The sequence below is a fragment of the Anastrepha ludens genome, chromosome 3 (genome assembly GCF_028408465.1).
Source record: "Anastrepha ludens isolate Willacy chromosome 3, idAnaLude1.1, whole genome shotgun sequence".
In the NCBI taxonomy this organism is placed as follows: Eukaryota; Metazoa; Arthropoda; class Insecta; order Diptera; family Tephritidae; genus Anastrepha; species Anastrepha ludens.
The window spans coordinates 55,804,212-55,824,240 of record NC_071499.1 but is presented as its reverse complement, the minus strand read 5'-3'; the positions used below and the strand labels follow the sequence as shown (position 1 = coordinate 55,824,240).

The 20,029-nt window shown below is 40.3% G+C and overlaps 3 protein-coding genes across 13 annotated transcripts in view; 1 reads left to right on the top strand and 2 right to left on the bottom strand.

Annotated features, from left to right (window-relative positions):
• LOC128858012 (glutamine-dependent NAD(+) synthetase) overlaps window positions 1–1,598 on the bottom strand; it is a 275,347-nt gene extending 273,749 nt beyond the window's left edge. For 3 of the 10 annotated variants that reach the window (XM_054093908.1, XM_054093909.1, XM_054093916.1), the window contains exon 1: window positions 1,406–1,595. The gene's annotated coding sequence lies outside the window, so the exon portion shown is untranslated. Of the gene's footprint in view, window positions 1–1,030; window positions 1,342–1,405 lie in introns of those variants that run through there. The other 7 variants (XR_008453969.1, XM_054093906.1, XM_054093912.1 and 4 more) reach the window with 5 other exon arrangements.
• Window positions 1,599–6,071: 4,473 nt separating this feature from the next.
• LOC128858010 (aladin) lies at window positions 6,072–8,233 on the top strand. The gene is made up of 5 exons (XM_054093904.1): window positions 6,072–6,311; window positions 6,370–6,822; window positions 6,884–7,035; window positions 7,090–7,463; window positions 7,749–8,233. The coding sequence occupies exons 1-5, from the start codon at window positions 6,225–6,227 to the stop codon at window positions 8,084–8,086; spliced, it is 1,404 nt and encodes a 467-aa protein (XP_053949879.1). The 5' UTR covers window positions 6,072–6,224; the 3' UTR covers window positions 8,087–8,233.
• Window positions 8,137–20,029, bottom strand: part of LOC128858008 (maestro heat-like repeat-containing protein family member 1) — a 39,695-nt gene continuing 27,802 nt past the window's right edge. For both annotated transcript variants that reach the window (XM_054093903.1, XM_054093902.1), the window contains exons 4-13: window positions 17,842–19,974; window positions 16,897–17,536; window positions 14,919–15,057; window positions 14,738–14,862; window positions 14,417–14,624; window positions 13,658–14,346; window positions 13,259–13,577; window positions 13,065–13,199; window positions 12,902–13,004; window positions 8,137–8,843 (exon numbers count right to left, since the gene is read on the bottom strand). In XM_054093903.1, coding sequence (XP_053949878.1) covers window positions 8,701–8,843; window positions 12,902–13,004; window positions 13,065–13,199; window positions 13,259–13,577; window positions 13,658–14,346; window positions 14,417–14,624; window positions 14,738–14,862; window positions 14,919–15,057; window positions 16,897–17,536; window positions 17,842–19,974 — 4,634 coding nt within the window. In that variant the 3' untranslated portion in view covers window positions 8,137–8,700. The remainder of the gene's footprint in view (window positions 8,844–12,901; window positions 13,005–13,064; window positions 13,200–13,258; window positions 13,578–13,657; window positions 14,347–14,416; window positions 14,625–14,737; window positions 14,863–14,918; window positions 15,058–16,896; window positions 17,537–17,841; window positions 19,975–20,029) is intronic.

The following is a 20,029-nucleotide window of genomic DNA, read 5'->3' as shown; positions in this document are numbered from 1 at the left end:
CCGCACTTCAAAAAAATAACACTCATCAGTCCAACTCCGGCTACGCAATCCACAGCATTTTTGCGTAGAACTCCTTTTCGCGTGGGCGGCCTTCGGCCGCACTTCAAAAAAATAACCCTCATCAGTCCAACTCCGGCTACGCAATCCACAGTATTTTTGCGTAGAACTCCTTTTCGCGTGGGCGGCCTTCGGCCGCGCTTTAAAAAAATAACCCTCATCAGTCCAACTCCGGCTACGCAACCCACAGTATTTTTGCGTAGAACTCCTTTTCGCGTGGGCGGCCTTCGGCCGCGCTTCAAAAAAATAACCCTCATCAGTCCAACTCCGGCTAGGCAATCCACAGTATTTTTGCGTAGAACTCCTTTTCGCGTGGGCGGCCTTCGGCCGCACTTCAAAAAAATAACCCTCATCAGTCCAACTCCGGCTACGCAATGCACAGTATTTTTGCGTAAAACTCCTTTCCGTGTTAAAACCATTGAACCCAAAATTAAAACGTCATATGCGTGTATGTAGTAAGCAGGCACAATAACCCCCATTCCCATCATTAACACTAAACTCAAGTACTTAATTTTTGTTTTCATTTGCAGGCATCCGGCAACACCATACTGTTGTAATTCCAATCTTCTTCTTGTTCGCGCTTAAAATTGGAATGTGATTGCATAGGCAAATGAATTTGCATTTAATTTTAATAGATATAATTAGAATATTAGCATAAAAATCGGTACAAACACGCGTGTGAGTGTATATTTGGTGATTTATAGTGAAATGTTAAAAAATATAGAGTGTAATGTGGCAAATTATACTGATGTTCCCAAGGGCATTTTGAATGTAAATAATTAAAAAATTATTATTTCCCGATTAATTTAAAGTTATAAAGAGTGTTCCTTAACACCTCACTAACATCTCCACCAAGTTTCATTAAAAAAAACATTATAGTTTGCCAGAAATTCCAAGATCGGCATTGTTCTAAATTCCAGCCAAAATAAATGTAACTCAAATAAATGCATAAGTTTAAATTTCCATTTTTTACTTGAAAGTTTTCTGTTCGGTGTATGAAAGTTTACTGAAAAAACACTTGTCACAGCTGGGCAATTTTTTCACTTATATTCAGGTTAAAAACAAATAGTTGTTCACTTTCCCGCGCTTGCACTTTTGCTATCTTATCAGCACAATAAAATATATGGAACGAATGGCCGTACTGAGCCACTCATAAAGCATGTACTTTTTGACCCCTACTCAACATTGGCCTTTAGGCCCACTTCCTTTTCTTGTGGTCAACAAAAAAGGCAGCTACAAATGCGGCAAGGCGAAAAATCAATGTTGGACACTTTTGCCTTGGGTTTTTTAACTATCGTTTAAGGCATTTAGAATCGACATATTTTGTTTGCACACTTTATACACTCACCTTCAGAAAACTAGCATTTTAGATTTCACTTTCAATTATCGCAAATTTATGGAAATTTCCGAAATTCTAAGTAACTTAAAACAGAGTAAACAATTAAACAACTTTTTTCTTTGCACACGAACAAAAAGCTGTCAAAATTTGATTTCTGATTTGCCCAATTTCTGCCAGTGAAGAGTGTTGCCATACTTATTATAAATACTATTTACGAACATTTTCTAAAGAGATGTCTTGTTGTTAGCGATGTGTAATGGCCTCTGGTGACGGTCAAGCATTGTTTGACAAGAACTTTATATGTGTGCGTGTCGGGTGCTTGACGCTAATATCTAAAATTTTTGATTTTTACCGACAACAAGTATGTGTGACACGACGCCACCCGACTGCGCTAACACATACAAAGCGCAGTCAAGCATGCTGTATCGTCACCAGAGGCCATAAAAGTTAAATGATAGCCATCTGTAGGTTAGATTAGCCAGGTTGCTTGTTTATCCATAGGTATCGAAAAATTTTACTTCACATCGAATTTCCTACTCCCTTATTTTCATTTTGACGCTAAGGTGGGCCATTGCTTCGAAAGTCGTTCCAAAAACATGAAATTGCCTTCCAGCTGAGAAAAATATGCATGTCCGATGGTGTTGGGCTAAAGAATTATTTATTTCTTCTTCCATAAATGATGTAAATGAAGACTGGGCGCGGTATCAAATTCGTAAGCTTTTACTACATAAGTTTTACGAAAGCAGATTGCTTCATTTTTGAACTAAATTCAATTTTTGTTTATAATATATGGAAAGTGCTGTTTAAAGTCCCGCATGCCCATACAGTTTGCATGGAGAGATTATCTATGATGGAGAGTGCCACGATAACAACGTCAATGTAGAGCAATTGGAATTGTTGATTTCAAATGGTGAGAACTTCAACTTTTCAGAGAACGAAAATAAATGAATCAGGATTATGGAACGTAAAACATTGTTGCGTTTATTTGGTTAAGAGGTGCATTGGCGTTAACCAGGATTAGAAAACGCAATGCTCTGCATTCCAAATTAAGAATAGTGTAAAATTTAGTGGCGATGGAAGCTGGTTCATTGTTCATACACAAATTCAGTGCATATTTAGCAGTGCACAAAGGGTTGTAACCGCCACAGAAACTTACTATTCTTCTTATGCTTGCTTTTGTATTTTTTGTTTGTTTTATTTTTTACGTGAATACAAGCAATAATGATAGAGTACAACAATGCGATTTTCTATCACCTTGAACATTAGAAAAATGTCGGCACTAAATAAATGACGAAAAGCCGGTATAATTTGCTATTCTACTTTATTTTGACATTCTAATGGCCACCGTAGCCGAATGATTGGTGCGTGACTACCATTCGGAATTCAGAGAGAATCTCGGTGAAAGGCTTAAACGAAGGAAAAGTTCTTTCTAATGGCGGTCGCGCCTCGGCAGGCAATGGCAAACCTCTGGGTGTATTTCTGCCATGCAAAAGCTACTCATTAAAAATATCTGCCGTTCAGAGTCGGCTTGAAACTGTAGGTCCCTCCATTTGTGGAACAACATCAAGACGCACACCACAAATAAGAGGAGGAGTTCGGCCAAACACCCAAAAAAGGTGTACGCGCCAATTATATATGTATATATAAAGGGGTTTTCAATAAGGGCGGGTAGATGTTGAAATGGAATAAAATGGCGTTTGCTGTGTGGTACGTAGCGCCATCCTGCTGGAACCACACGTTGTCTAGGTCCATATGGTTCAATATGGGCCATAAGAAATTGGAAGGGCCACCACGTCTACCGAAAAATGGGTGCAATGCGCGCAACGTTTGCGTTAATGAACACTCATTTTGATAATAAAGTTTTATCATTTGAACGTGCTGTTCAATCGTGTAACTTGCCATGATAATTTGGCATAAACAACTGAATAATAAACAAAAGATTTGACAGATGTCACCAAAACAAAATGGCTGCCACAGGGCACCAAAATCGACCCGCGCCAATGAAAAACCCTTTATAATGTCAGTGTAATGAATGAAACCTTTAACATATTTACATTATCGAAGGCGTGATGTCAACACCGAAAAATTAACAAACAAAAAGAAGAGCAAGAATAAGTGAAAGCAAGTGGAAAGCCAAGAATGAATGAATAAAAGCGAAAAAACTTCATTCGAAAGCTTTATTATCATTTATGCTTTCACAATTTAACTCGTGGCACTTCATTTTTAATATTTTGTTAATTTAAAAAATGAACATATCCGCCGATTTACTCAAACAAGTTACTTTGGCGACGTCGCTCTAATATTGCCCTGTTAAAGAGCATTAAAAAACGACAATAACGAATTAAATTAATTGCAACACGTACAAGAATATTATGCAAATAGAGTTCAAATTCATTAGGTTAACGAAGTACAGTATAATCTTGGTAATTCGGACACTTGATAATTCGGACAGCGCGGTAATCCGGACACCAAAACGTTTTCTATAGAAGTTTCTGTAATCCGGACACCACGTATTCATGTACCTCTAAAATTCGGACACTTCTTTATTATCCAGTGAATATGCTAAAATAAAAAGGAATTCCGTTATTTTTTATTTTATTTTATAATCCTCCCCTGCTAACTACTTTGCGTGAATAGTGCGTTTAAGTGCTCGTCAGCCTCCTAGTTCATATTCATAAGCATATTTGCGTAACGTGTAGTTCAGTAGCTAATTTCAAACATTAACTCCATAATTTCTTTAACTGTGGACTGTATAAATTTAACTATGGCACCAGCAGCTAAGAAAAAACATACGTTTTTAACGATAGACCAGAAAAAAGAAGTTCTTAAGAAACTAAGTGAAGGACAGTCAATTCGACAGCTAGCTGCGCAATACAATGTAGGTAAATCTACAATTTCGGACATAAAATCAAGTGGATTAAAGATTGATAGGTAAAAAAAAACGAAAACATTTTGTAAGAAGAGTTTACCCTCCTTTGATTATATTTTGCAGTTACATTGCTAGAACAGAATGTGGCCTTGGAAAGCGTAAAACTATGCGACCTGCGGAGTTTGAAAAGATGGAAGACTACTTGTATAAATGGTTTGTAAACGCAAGACGAAACAATGCACCGATTTCCTCGGAAATCATCAAAGAAAAGGCCAAACAATTCTGTTCCCAAATTTACGGACAAAGTGTGGAATTTGTGGCTAGTAATGGTTGGTTTAGTAATTTTCGTTCCCGATATGGAATTAAATTCTTAAAAATATCTGGCGAAAAACTTTCCAATGATTCTACTGCTGTGCAACCCTTTATTGAAAAATTGCGAAAGAAAATTGCAGAAATGGGCATTACGTATGATCAGGTTTATAATGCAGATGAGACTGCTTTGTTTTGGAGAAAACTTCTAGAAAAAACCCTTGCATTGCATAATGAAAAATCCGCACCGGGCGCGAAATTGGAAAAGAAAGAGTAACACTTCTAGTTTGTTGTAATGCAACCGGAGAACACGAACTTCCATTGTTCATGATAGGGAAAGCCAAAAACCCCAGAGCGTTTAAAAATGTAAACCTTCCGCTTGGGTACTCCCATACCAAAAATGCTTGGATGACAGAGCAAATCTTTAAAAATTGGTTTGAAAACTCATTCGTTAAAGAAGTAAAGCGTTACTTAAAGGAAAAGAATTTACCAGCCAAAGCCATTTTACTGCTAGACAATGCAACTTGCCATCCCCAATCACTGTCGGATGTCGATAAGGACATATATGTTATGTTTTTGCCACCAAACTGCACGGCTCTTATACAGCCAATGGACCAAAATGCTATCCGAATTTTAAAGACAAACTATCGGAAGAGTTTTTTGTCTCTACTTTTGTCCAGCCCACCGAGCAATCTCCCGGAATCTTTAAAAAACTTTACATTAAAAGATGTGGCTTTTTTATCGTCTAATGCTTGGAAAAATGTGGATGAACGCGTGCTCAGAAAATGTTTTAACAAAATTCTTTATGACGAAGAATGGGACTCAGATGATGATTTGCCTCTTGCGATGCTACGGCCCAGCAGCTCAACTAAAATAATTGATCTTCTTGTTGAAATATCCCCTGATGTATATAATGATAACGAGATTACTGAGTGGTTGAATGGCGACACTGATTTCGATATCAACGAGATTGAGGAAGAAGATAACGAGAACAGCAGTCTTGACGAAAATGAAAGTCAAGATCCTAAAATTTCGCACTCTCAAGCTATTGTCGCATTTGATAGTTGTATTAAATATGCAGAGGAACAGGAATTTTCATCCGGAAACATTTTAAAACTTGTGAGTCTCAGAAAGAGAAATGAAACAAAATTGCGGCAAACGAATATATTGATTTATTTTACGGCCGAATAAAAACTAATATATGTACATATAACTCATTGAATATTAATCAATTTAAGATTAAATAAAAGTTTATTTCATTTAATTACTGATCTACTGATTTCTATTAAATTTTTTACCCACTCGATAATCCGGAAAATTCGATATTTCGGACAACCTCTGGTATTTAATTGTCCGAATTATCGAGATTATACTGTATTAGTATTTAAGAATAACCAAAACACTTAATTTTGCTATCACATTTACGCTCCTCAGAAATCTCACCAAAAGTCAATCCATCTATATTATTACTAAAGAGTGGCAGCATAGTAGCTGTCAGATCTCATTCGCGCATTTAACGTTACCTATGAAATATACCGGCAGATCAATTCTAGCAGCAGGTATTTTGCCGATTAATGAAATAAACAAATTTTCTCAAATTAAAATTAAAATTAGTTAATAAACATATTAATTAAAAACGATAAGACTGAAATGGTTTCCCTACAGGATGTTTCCACATTCATTGTTCCAGGCCAGCTCTGCGCGCTACCACAAAATGAAGTGGGAAGCTGCTCAGTAGTAAGTAAAATACTTTGAAATTCTAAAATTTCCATATGCATTTTATTAAAAATTTTAGTCGAGAAATTATCCGGAAATTAATTTGAATTGTGAAATGTTCAGCACATCCGTCAGCGGCCACTCAATGGACACGTATCGCAATGTAATGATACCGGTGGACGAAGGTGTGATGAAGCGTATAATACGCACATTTTTCGAAAGTGGCTTTATGGAGGCGCTGAATGAAGCGCGCGACCGACAAACGGCCACTCTGAGTCCGTTAATATGCGCAACGGCACAATTCACATTTGAAATGTTGCAATTTGTAAAAAAGCTCAAGACCAAAATTTTTCCGCATATGCGTGAGGTGAGTGTCGGCAACGTGGCTGAGTTCTCTGAAACGCGTGACTGGTTACGCTCCTATATACGTTGTATTGTATGGCATCCGAATTGTTTCAAAATTGCTGTTGCGGGATCAGATGATATTGTCAGAATATATACCGACGAACCGGCAATGGTGCCAGTTCTCAAAGTAAAGAGTTATTTAAACACCTGCTGATTTTTTCACTTACAATTTGTTTTTGTTTTTGTAGAGTGGTTCACAGAAGTGGATTACTTCAATGGCGTGGCGCCCGTTAACTGCCGCTGAGTTGGCGGTTGGTTGCCAAAAGGGAGTATGTCTATGGACAATGGATACCAATATGCATATAACGCGTAGTGCCACACAAGCCGTATTTCTGAAACAGTGAGTTCTATTTATGCTACACAATTCAGCATAGACTAACTAAACAAACCATAGTCCTGGACATTGTCCCATCACATCCGTACAGTGGAGCACCAATGGTACGCTGCTTGCCACAGCCTCTATAAGCGATACTGATATTTTATTGTGGGATGTGGATAAAATGCAGAATATGCCATTGAGACGGGTAGGTCCTCCCTGCTCGCTACTGAAATGGTCACCTAATGGCGCTTTTCTATTTGCTGCCACTGTTGGGAATGTTTTTCGTGTGTGGTCAGTCCATAAGAAATGGACGCCGGAACGTTGGACCATCAACACTGGCGTCGTACAGTCAGCATGCTGGTCACCATGCGGTAATTTTTTGCTTTTTGTCACAACTGGCGATAGCATTCTATATCGCTTGAATTTCCAGAGCGAACAGGTTTTCGCATGTAAGTAATACGCTAATGTCGCAATCACAGATTTAAGGCAACGCGCACCTACTACAAGCATGGGAAAATCCATTCAAATGCTTGAATTGTTGCTTAAGCCTTCGCTGGCCGTTGCCAATAGTAAATTTTATTGATAAGGCAAGCTACAGGTGAGCCTCGACACAAGCACAGTCATGGCTTGTATAATGCTGCCAACAAACTTATAGTATTACGTTATGTACCCGTTGCTAATTTACTATAGTTTGAATCCAAAAGTAAAATTAATAATTTTTGTTTTTCCCATAGCCGGTACGTCCGCTAAAGAAGCTTTAAAAATTGCCGATTTAACCAAATTTAATGCTGGTCGCCGCGAGGTTGGCGGCAAGCCACAAGCGTTAGCCTGGGACGCAGATGGCAAATATCTGGCTGTTATATTCAAAGACTCGCCTTGCATTGCACTCTTCAGCACGTGTTTGCGGAAATTCGATATGACCATTTCGCCGCTATGTTTCCTTACTGGCATAGGCGTAGAATATCCCTCATACATCTGCTTTAAAAGCAAAAATATGCGAAATCCGGAAACTGTTTTAACCATTGCCTGGTCTAGTGGACGCATAGAATACTTTCCTTTTGCTGATATGTGATTGAAAAAAGGTGCGCTATTTTGTAATTTAGGTACATAAATGTTAAAATGATCTTTATATTTATTATATGAGGTAAATTCGCCACATGATTTTGCTTCAAATTTTACATTTATTTTTAATAAACAAATAACCAAACAATGCAAGGACTCTCCAAGTGTTTTTCTATTTTCACCTTTTTGGATACAATTAGACTTCATATATAATATTAACATTTAATATATAGACTTATGTATGAGAAACTTTAAATCAAATAAACACTTTTGCAGTTTTAAACAAGCCGGAAATATGCATCGAAAGTTTGACTATTGTTCTTCATAAACGGAGGATATAAAAAGGAATCCAATGACACATGCGCATAAATATTTTTAATGCAGATGATACGCGTATACATATTAGATGCTTGCATACATATAAATACATAGTAAAAGATAATAAGGGTTTTTAATACAATATAGATTAACCTAATTTCAATTAATCACATTTACAGATCTTCACATTGAATTTTAGTTTCCTTTAAGGTACACTCTTTACATTCTTACAAATCCCTTTTATACGGACTCAAAGAAACTCGTACATTAGCGCTTTTGAGTGGAAGTGCCAACGGTTCTTTCCTTTCAAATGTCGCCAAAGAAATAACCCAATGCCGTGGCGGCTTTAACGCGTACAAAATGATTTTCGTCTTTTAGTAGGGCAGCCAGTTTATTTCCCACGGATTCGGTTTGGGTATTGCGTTCCGGCAGGAAGTTGTGGAGTATGCCTGCAAAGAATCAAAGAAGTTATAACAAAAAGGAGTTACTTTAGGTTGGGGGGGAAAAAATCCATTATTTTCTCGGTTGTTGTTGTTGTAGCAGCATAAACATTCCCCATATTTACATACGGGAAATGCTGCTGGAGTGACAGTCCTTGGCCGGATATAAATCCGGGTCCTTTCGGTAACGTAGAACCGACTGTCGTGGAAACGATTATTTTCTCGGTAGATAGCCGTGGTGATCGATATCTCGTGAAGTATCGATCAAATAATTGAAAGTTCATGCTCGTTGTCAAGGTGACATTTCACACAAAAAAAAAAAAATCCTTTTCTGCTTTTTGTTTGTTGTTACATTCAGCTGTGAGTTACAGGGTGTAAACAATGGAAGTGAACAAAGAGAAAATTCGCTCCATTTTACGAGGGCGGTCCAATAAGTACCCGTGTTTGATTGGCGAGAGGGCGTTCCTGAGGAAAGTTGGTGTTGTTGTTGTTGTATCAGCGTAAACATTCCCATACTATATATGGGGAATGCTGCTGGAGTGAAAGTCCTTGGCTGGATATAAATCCGAGTCGTTTCGGTAACGCAGAACCGACTGTCGTGGGAAGGGAACGTGGGTGTTGGTGTTAGTATCGTGTGCTGCCATTTATCAAACAACGGCAAAACAGATTTCAGGCTGATTGATAGGTTAGTTTGGATTTGGCAGCAATTCGAGTGAAATGTGTTTCGTGATTTTCGCTAAGATGGAAAAGAATTCGCTTTTGGTTTTTGGATGGGAAAAATGCGAGGAGATAAAAGCATAGTTGGCACACATGTTGTTATTGTTGTTGTTGTTGTAGTAGCGTAAACATTCTCCATACTTACATACGGGGAATGCTGCTGGAGTGACGGTTCTTGGCCGGATAAAAATCCGGCTCGTTTCGGTAACGTAGAACCGACTGTCGTTGAAACGCACAGTTGGATGCTGTCTATGGGAACGCTTCGCCATCTATGACTACAGTTAGATTTTGGTTCAACGAATTTAAACGTGGGCGAACATCCATTTTTGATGCGGAGCGACCAGCGACGCCTGGTCGACGTAGTTACCGAGGAAAGGATTCGAAAAGTCCACAACATAATTCTCGCTGATTGACGAACGAAAGTCCGCGAGGTAACAAAGGCCATAGGCAGGTCGACCGGAACGGTAATTAATATTTTACATGATAAGTTGGCGATGAAAAATTTGTCGGCCCCTTGGGTGCCGCGATTGCTCACACTGAACAACAAGCGGTTGCGGCTGTTAACTGCGAAGCAATGTTTGGAGCAATTTAAGCGAGATCCGAAGGAATTTTTGCGTCGAGTTGTCACCGTTGATGAAATCTGGATTCATCATTACACACCAGAAACTATGCAACAATTAAAGTTGGATTTCTCCCTGTCAATTTGCTCCAAAGAACGCGAAGGTAGTTCCATCGGCCGGTAAGGTCATGGCGACGATTTTTGAGGATGTGAACGGCGTCATCCTCATGGAATTTATAGAAAAAGTGAGTTATTGGACTGCTTTAATAAAAAATTGAAGGAGCCACGGCCGCATTTGGCGGAAAGGAAAGATACTGTTTCACCACGATAAAGCACCAGCGCATTCATCCGGAATTGTCGCCGCCAAACTGCATGAATTGCGTTATGAATTGCTGCCGGGCCTCCTGGCTCACCCAATCTGGCTCCCTACGACTTTTTCTTGTTCACTAGCATGAAAAAATGGCCCGCGGGAAAAAAATTTATTTCAAGCGAGGAAGTCAACGGCGAGACAGAGGCGTATTTTGGAGAGTTCGACACATCCCATTTTTTGGAGGGGTTAAAAAAAATGGCCGGAGCGTTGGAAGAAATGTATTTTTCTAAAAAGTGAATATGTTGAAAAGCAAAAATAAAATTTTTTTGAAAAAATGATGTCTTCATTTCTAACACTGGTACTTATTGAACTCTCCTCGTACAGTTTTTCTTTGAAAAAGGCGAAAATGCAAGCGAGGCCGCTGAAATTGTGAATGCTGTTTATGGTGCCGATACTGTAACAGCGAATTACATGCAATTTTGATTTCGTCGATTTCGTTTACGATTTTTTTAAGTTAAGAAAAATTTCGATAACATCGAACCGAATAACAGATATAATCGAAGTTGAGTCCTAGCATCACCCAGGAGCTAAAGAACGACCATAAAACAGTTTTAAACCATTTGCGCAAAAAATGTACGCAAAAATAATGGATTTCTTTTTCACCAAACTAATTCTACTTAGTCCTGCCATAAGTTCTGTTACAAGTTAAACCCGTTATAAGTATATATGAAGTTATATATTTTTTTAATGAAGTTAGTTTTATTTAATCATTTTCATTCGAAATGGTCACCATTTGCTTTTTCACAAGCCTTCAGCTATTGCAGCACGCACGGTTTTCATGGGAATTGACGTCGCTGCTCTAACCAAAGATTGTTTAAGGCTCCCCAAATTTCTGTGAGGTCTTCGACAAACTATGTTCTCCAATTCTGACCACAAACTGTGGTCCAATGGATTTAGATCTGCCAATCTTCTGCGGCTTTGAACCCAGGAATGTGGTTTTTTAGCCACTGCTGGGTGGTTTTTGCCTTATGGGCTGGAGCGGAATCTTGCTGGAAGATACAACGCCCTCCATTGCAGAGAATACTGCTCAACTACTTCACCACGCCTTCTTAGACCTTTTCCTAGTACACTTTTGCCCCGGTCTTATTAACCCCTTCTTCGCAGAAATGAAGAGATGTAACGCCTTTACAAGACACTTCCCACTAAAACATTACGGAGGCTGGATGGTGGCCACGCTGAACCCTTGGAACAACATATTTTACGTCTTTAGAAGTTTTAGCATAGATTTTGAAGTTTTGCTTATTAAAAATTTCTTCAACAGTGAAAATTTCCTCATCTGTGGAAATAATATTTTCATGACCGTTAACCGCGTGCCACCGAAGAAGCTGCTTCCATCTGACGAATCTAATTTTTTTCAGGCGCGTTGTCAAAAGACAACCAGTTGAGCGACGGAAGACTTTCGTATGGAGATCATCTCCAAATAATCTTGACATGGATATGGTCCATACACTCATTTCCCCGGACATGATTTCTAAAGGGATTTCTAAGAACTCTTTCTCGAGTGGCTTTTGTGGCTGCACTGGTTCGAACCCAGCGAGAACCCCCACTTCTTTTTCTGTATGTCACTTCAGACGTTTGCGAGAAAAGATTAATCGTGTGCGGTAAGCAAAAATTCTCGAAATATTAAGTTTTTTCAGCAATTCGTAAATCTCACTGGCACTTTTACCCCAATTTTGTAATGCTATCACTGCAGCGCGATTTTCCTTAGCTTCCCACTCCATTGTTAAGCGAATTTTGCCACGAAACTGAGTAGAAAATATGAGTAAACAATGCATACGAACAAAAGCAAAACGGACTTACGAGTAAGATTGACGAGATAGTCGACTTCATGAGCCGACATGGTATCAAGATAGCTGCGGTCCAAGAGACAAAAATGCACGCTAGCTCCTCCCTGATCATCAGAGACGGCTACAAGGTGCACAGAAAGGACCGCGAGCGAGACGAGGGTGGTGGCCTAGCGTTCATAGTCCACCATACAGTGCAGTATTGTCTCATTGATGACCGCAGGGACAGCACCTTAGTATGTCAAGTAATAGCTGTCCGGTCAGGCGATGCCGAGCTTGAAATTTCTAATTTTTATATACCCCCTTGTCACCGGCAGGATATCACCCTGATATTGGTACGCATCAGGGGTGAAAACGGATTGGTAGCAGGTGACCTTAATGCGCATCACGATCTTTGGCATTCAAGCCTGCCACATGATCGTAGGGGACAGCTATTGGCAGAGCAGATAGACGATTCGACATTCAGCACTCTAAACGACGACGCCCCCACTAGAGTAGTGGGCAATTACAGCAGCTCGCCTGACACCACAATTGCTAGCGTATTTTTTTCTGCGTATTTGTTCTCGCCGTATGCATTGTAAAATTTGTCACAGAATTTATGGCAAGACATAAGTATAAAAAAAAGTATGCAATTTACCTATAACTATCGCAGCACTGCCCCGCACCTCTGCCCATTGGCTACGTAACTTCGGTATTGCAGAGTCAATGAAATCTTGTATATGATCCGGTAAGTCCATAGCCTGAAATCAAAAAAGCAAAGTTACAAAGCACTTCACAAAAGGTAGATATGGGTTGCGTACGATTAGCTTAACAAAATCCACTATAAAAACACCATAGTTCAACTGGCCGTGATCGATTAGGTGACGCTGTGCCATTTCGTTCACTTTTGGAGCATTCAATAAGCCACAAACCTTTCGTAAAGTACCCTTGCATGCCTGGAAAAGTTTCAATAAAATTCAGAAAGAGCTGATACAATACAAATACTCCAACTCACTCTTATTATTGTCGCTTCACCCTCGCTCAAGTGCAGCAAAATCGGAAAGAGATTCGCGATTAACTGCTCGCGCAGCGCCTCTGTCGAGGAGGAGTTCGGCGACATGCTGCCATCCTTATCATGCGCTTTCTTCGATTCACACAGATCGCCAAAGAGAATAATGGACGCTTCACGTATCTCGATGGAATAGCTGCCGAAAAATGGCCTAATACGTATTGCTAACGAGACATGAAATGATTCCAGACGATCGCTGGGCAATGTTTGCAGAATGCGCGCTAAACCGCGCATGCTTTCCAATGGGATATTTATGAGACAGTCGCTACAAAGCAAAAATCCAAAAAAATTAAAAAAAAAAAAAACGAATCGGTAGAAAGCTTGACAGTTACAATGTGAACTCACCTAACGGTATCATCGATGCCCTTCAGCAACGCAGTGACCGCTGTTTCCGTATACTTTTCAATGTCATGTTCAGTCAGATTACCCACATACCCGAAACCTTGTATGCTTAAGCCGCGCACTACGGCATTTGGATCGCTCAGCGCCGAACTTAGGTGCAACATAATAACTGAAGAGATTTCGCCGCACGGCTTCAGCGGCACTAGACGTGAAAACAAGCCCACTGCCGCAATACGCTGGCCATCATATGGTGAAGAGACATATTTGCTAAGTGCGGTAACGACCTGCTTCATAATGCTCGACGAGATTTGCAACTGGTTCACGAGGCCAATTGCTGTTGGTGTCAGCAGTTCGATAAAGTTTTTCAGATCGGTGCTGCTGGCCAATTGGGTATGCACTGTAAGCACTGTGGCGATTTGTTCCATTTCCAGATTGCCAAGGAATGCTTGAAAGGTGTCCAACACGATTTGACAGGGATTCAGTTTAATCAGATCTTTGTTCGGCACAAAACCAAACCTCGATTTGGTCGTCGAGGCGACAGTGGAGAGTGAACTGGTAGAGGCGTTGTTGCCCGAATGAGTGGGTGAACTGCTGCGTTGGTTACCTGTTTGCATGGGCGGTGCTAAGTTTGTGTAAGTGGCCAAGGAGGTTAACATCATAGTGAAGAGTTCGGGGAATTTCTTATACAATTCCTGTGAAGGGTAATGCGGAAAATAGTTATTAAAAACAAATGTATTTTGGCAGAAAGTGGACGCTCCGCACCTCTTTGATATCCTTGCACGGCATTATTTCTTTTAGAGCACAGAAAATAGCGAATGGTTGTATGCTGGCAATCTTTTGGCGATCAGTTGCCGGCGCTTCATTTGGTTCGTACAGACACGAAGAACTTAATATTTGTAAGAAATTGTCCAGGAGTGCGCCTGTTAGTTCAGCATCACTGGCGACAAGGTGCCAGTATTCGACGATGTTGCTGTGAAAGTGTAAAGAGGACTTATGTTGTAATAAAACAAAACAAAAAAAAAAAAATAAAAAAAAAAAATAAAAAAATTGTGAAAAATAAAAGAAAACTACGAAATTACATACTTTTCGTACGGCAAAGGCTGAGTCAGCATTTCAAAGCATACCAACTTAGGGTGATGTTTTGTAAGCGCGACGAGCGCTTTTAGTACACCAGAGCGCGCGCGATTTATTTCACAATCTCGAACAGCCTAAAATTCATACTTTATTAATATTTCAAAAATGTTACTTAAACCTCAAAACTTACACTTAAACTCTCTTTGACGAGATCCGGAATGGCGTGGAACAGCTCTGAGCCTTTGTGTTGTACGAAAAATTTCAACACCACCGAAGCGCCAATTGAGGAACTTTGCTCTGGATCACGTAGCCCTTGCAGAAGAGTTTTGCTATTAAAGATAAAAATTACAACAATAATTAAATTATAGGAAATGCATAAAAAAACATCTTAAATATTTTAGTTTTAGTAAAGAGACAATTTCATGATCATTGGCAACTTGACGTCCCGAAGAATAATTTGGCGAATGATAAATTCTACTGGACATCTGTTTTCAAAGGAAGAAGAAATGGGCCAAGATACGCTAGAGTGGAACTACAGTCGTTTTTACATTAGATAGATAGATAGATATGGCGGCCGCCGTAGCCGAATGCTTTGGTGCGTGACTACCATTCGGAAGTGTGTAGGTTCGAATATCCTACTCTAGCAAAATGATGATGATAGCGGTCGCCCCTCGGCAGGCAATGGCAAACCTCCGAGTGTATTTCTTTCATGAAAAAGTTCCCCACAAAAAATCTATCACTCGGAGTCGGTTTAAGACCATAGGTTCCTCCATTTATGCAAAACGTCAAGACGCTCGGAGGAGCAGCTCGGTCAAACACCCAAAAAGGGTGGAAGCGCCAATTATAGATGAACAGAGAGATATGTAGAAAGCTATGCATTTCGACCATTAGATCGATTTTGGACTTTAGTGGCAATTGCGGTTTTGTGCGCAGAGGAGGAGCGCAAACTGTTAAAGGTTACACCCAAAATTTTTGAATTGTTAGCAGTCGGAATTGGTGTGTCATCGACTTTTACCTTGAGTTGCAGTTTGACCTCCTTTGTCCAGGTGATAAAGAGGGTCGCCGTGGACTTTGTGGGGGAAAGTTGGAGATTCCTCTCTGCGCACACAATCGCAATTGCCACTAAAGTCCAAGATAGCAACAAGGTCCTCAAATCGCTTGCCGGCAGTACTTGGGGCAAAGACAAAGAAATGTTGCTATCGACATTTAAAGCAATGGGCCGGCCGGTTCTAAACTATGCTGCGCCTATCTGGTCGCCTGGAACTATTGACAAGCAGTGGATAAAGCTCCAGACTTACTAAAACACTGCTATTCGGACAGCGACGGGTTGCCTCCTGATATCCCATCTTCAACCCCTTCACAACGAGGCACATATGCCCCCAGTAAAGGAGCACAAAAAAATACTTAGCAAACAGTTTCTGCTTTGGTGCTACCGCAGGTTTCACCCTTGCAGGCACTTGCTTGAGCCAGAGCCGCCTTCCAGGCACGTCAATAGACATTTCGTCAATTACGCCGACGAGATCCAGAACAAAATGAACAGACATCTACTGGACCAGACAGTGTTTAGACAGACAATAAACGACATTTATCGGGAGACCATCACCACCTTCCAACCACCACCTATAGCAGATGAAGAGCTCCAGCTTCCCCGTGAGACCCGCATAACACTGGCACAATTACGTTCTACTTCTCCAGTATTGACCCCTTAATATATGTCCCGCATGTGAAAGCACCTCGCACGACACTAACCACCTTTTCACATGTCCCTCTAAACCCACTCATCTACCACCCCTCTCCCTCTGGACCCAACCGGTCGAAACAGCAAGTTTCGTGGGCCTACCGTTAGATGAGCTAGACGAAGACGACCGGTGATTAGTTACACTATACTGAGAGGGCAAAGTTACTGCTACAACAACAACAACAACAACCCCATTACTTAATTTCTTGCGGTGATTACCGTAGCCAAGCTGGCAATCTTGTAACCGGCAGCAGGCTTTGAGTTCGAGCTTTTCAGTGGACATCAAATAAGAATTCCCACCAAGTGAGAGCGTATTCCCCAGAAAAAAAGTCATCAGACAAGCGCATTGTGCTCTACAGTTTCATATAAATAAGTGTTCTAGATTAATAAATTCTTATATAATGAATCTAATTCGATTTTTGCCACTTACCAAAACTGTAAATACTGAAAATTGGACATGCGCAAAGATATTACTTTAGCTATTTCACCGGCCAAATGGTAAATCATCTTTGGATCATCCGTAATGATTTGCTCCTTCACCAATTCGATCTCCTTGACCCAATCGGTTTCGCTGTCGGCAATGGTGAGGGTCTCATAAATACACGATATTTCGAGCGTCTTTTGTAAAATATCCACCGATACTTGGCGCACTGTGCCGTTCGAGTCTATACAACGCGGAACAATTTTACCCAACATTTGACCAGTTTGATTGAACTTTGAAGGCGCCTCACAGCCAATTTTCATCGTCTTTATATACACATCCAGAGCGTTATTGAAGACGTGTGAAGCGCAAATGCGGACCTCTGAGTTTTTGTCCCTTGTCCACGACTCTAAAATCGAAATGATTAGATCAAGTGTAGAAGGTGATGGATCCGTTTCAGTGATAGCTTTAGCTAGGGCATTTAATTCCGGCAAAGATTCATTTAAATGTTTTGCCAGAAAACTGTTACGCTCGTCTTCCTCGGGTGAATCAAATTTGATTTTTAAATGCTGTGCGCATGAGAAGAAATTTTTACAAGCAATTTCGAATATAACACTACCATCGACCGACTCTGTGGTATCAACGCCACCTGCAAAAGTTAAACGAAAATTGCTTAAAGAGTAGTCAATCAACGAACTATAGAAGACAGAAAGGGATAATTTTCAAGAGTTTTGTAACTTTTGGAACAAAGAAATTTCTAAATAATAAAATAAATAAATAGAAAGAAACCAAAAATTTTAAAAAAGTTTTCTAAATAATAAAAAAAAAAATTATTGTAAAGAAAACAAAAATGTTAAAAAAAGTGTATAAACAAATAAAAAAAATACAATAGTTTTAATAAAAAAATTGTTTAGTCTCCAAGAATGATGAGTTAAAGTTAGTAAAATTTCCTACCAATGCGTATAAAATCGGTGCCCAGTTTTAAAATGGTTGGCAGTAGCGGTAGATCGTTGAATGGCGCCTCGATTGGTATGCTAAATACCGCCTCCATTATCTGCTTACGATACTTGAGCGGCGCGGTTAGTTGCTCCTTCGTCGCAATTATTTGATTACAGATGCTAAGTAGAGTCTTAAGGATAGCCGACATAATTGTCTGATCTTTAGTGCCGGTCAATTGCAGAATGAGAAAATTAAGTATTGTATCGTCGAGGTTCTGCAACGACTGCACGGGATCCGATTCGTCCAATATGTGGCCGAATGATTTGATAACTAATAAATTCGTCTTGTACATCTCCTGCTCTTTGTGTGTGTCTTTGATAAAGTGCAAATTGCTGAAGAAACCTGTCGAGTGCTTTCGACCGCCAATATGTGCCAATTCGGCTAATTTTTTAATTAAATGGGTCAAATGCTTGCGTGAAATATAGCCCAACGCCACGGCACATGGTGCAATTTTTTGTTCATATTCCGCATGCTTCACATGCTTGTCGAGTTTCTCTTGTCGTGCCGAGTTGATGATCATATCGATTTTAGCATTTATGGTTTGCAATTCAGTGACAAAGCACAGCGCCAATGCGAGCGATTTCAACAACATGCCGCGCTCGATCGACAAAGTAGGCACGACAAATTCGGTGTGCGGCGTATTTATGGGGTATAGATTCAATTGATCGGACATTTTGTTAACCAGCCGTTCAGCGAAGTTTTCATCATGCGCATTCAAGTATTCCACCGTTTCGGTGATGAATTCAATTAATTTGCGTGAAAAAACCGGCTCTTTATTGATGTGCAGCAATAGATCGGGTATGCGTTTATCCCACAGCGTATTTAGTTCGGGGTTCAAATGTGGATAGTAGTATTTTAGGAATGACAATATGTTGGAGGAGCGTTTAACAGAGTGGCCCAAAAGAGCTAGACATCTTCCAAATATTGACTCCGGACATGGTACAATTATTTTGCCGCTCTTAATATTAGATTGGCCAATTTCTTTGCCTTGTTCCTCACCAGCGCCCTCTCTCTTTTCGTCGCCCTCATCATCAGCCGCAATTTCATATTCGATGCTCGGCGACTTGGAGAAGAGGCTAGCCAGGCATTTAGCCAAATTCGAGCATACATCCGTGTAGTCCAGTAATACAAAATAGTTCAGCAGTTCACGCTTCAACAGCTCATCCATTGTGCCAGCAGTGGAGGAGAGCATAAAGAGCGAGTTCTCACAGGAAAGCACAAAGTTGGCGTGCTCCTCTAGTGATCCGTGCTCTTGATTCACCTTTGTGTATTTACAACTGTAGCGTATCACAAACCAAACGAACTCTTTCTCTTTGATAAAACCCTTTTGCGATAACGCCACTATGGTCTTCAGCAAAGTCATCTTCATTTTGATGCTCTTCTCTGTTACGATCATCGATTTGATACACTCTAAGAAACCGTGAATTTTATCTTCAATTTGCGCCGTGGACGTATTCATCAGATGGGTGAGTATCAGAAGCGATTTGATACGGTCGCGTTCGCTGTTGTTGCGCAAGTGTATCAACAAAGTGTCCACAATCTTCACTGCATAAATGCCCGAGAGCAGGTGAAAGCAACGTAGCACTTCATAATGGCCCTTCACAGTCTGTGGTTTTTCGTAGTCTGGGAATACACAAACCAAATCGAAGAGATTTGATATTAATGGTTCGGCCACTGTGTCCAACACCGACGGTTGCAATGTGATATTTGTTTTCAACACCGACGAGAGAAATTGCGTCACAGAGTTTCGCTCAATCGAGCGACGATATAGCGCCAGTATTTGTGGTATTAGGCGTGGTGATTGATCCTGTATCTTGTCGACAGGCAACAGTGGATACATCGAAGAGAGTGCTTGCAATATTTCGACGCATACTTTGGGTTCACGCGAATTCAGCCATTGATTGAAAAGTACATCGTAAGCAACCGAAATTTCGGTAGCACAATCAGTTGTAACATCTGTAGTTTCGGCTGGCGCTGTCGAGGTAGGTGGCAATTCGCCATTAGTGGTGCTTGCTGCAGCTGTGGCGGCAGCAGCAGCACCATGTGTAGATGAGTGTTCCAGTAGTGCTTCACTGAAGTGGCCAATAGCTAGAGGCAAGAAAAAAGTTTAGTTATATAAAGCGGAAAATAATTTACCCAGACC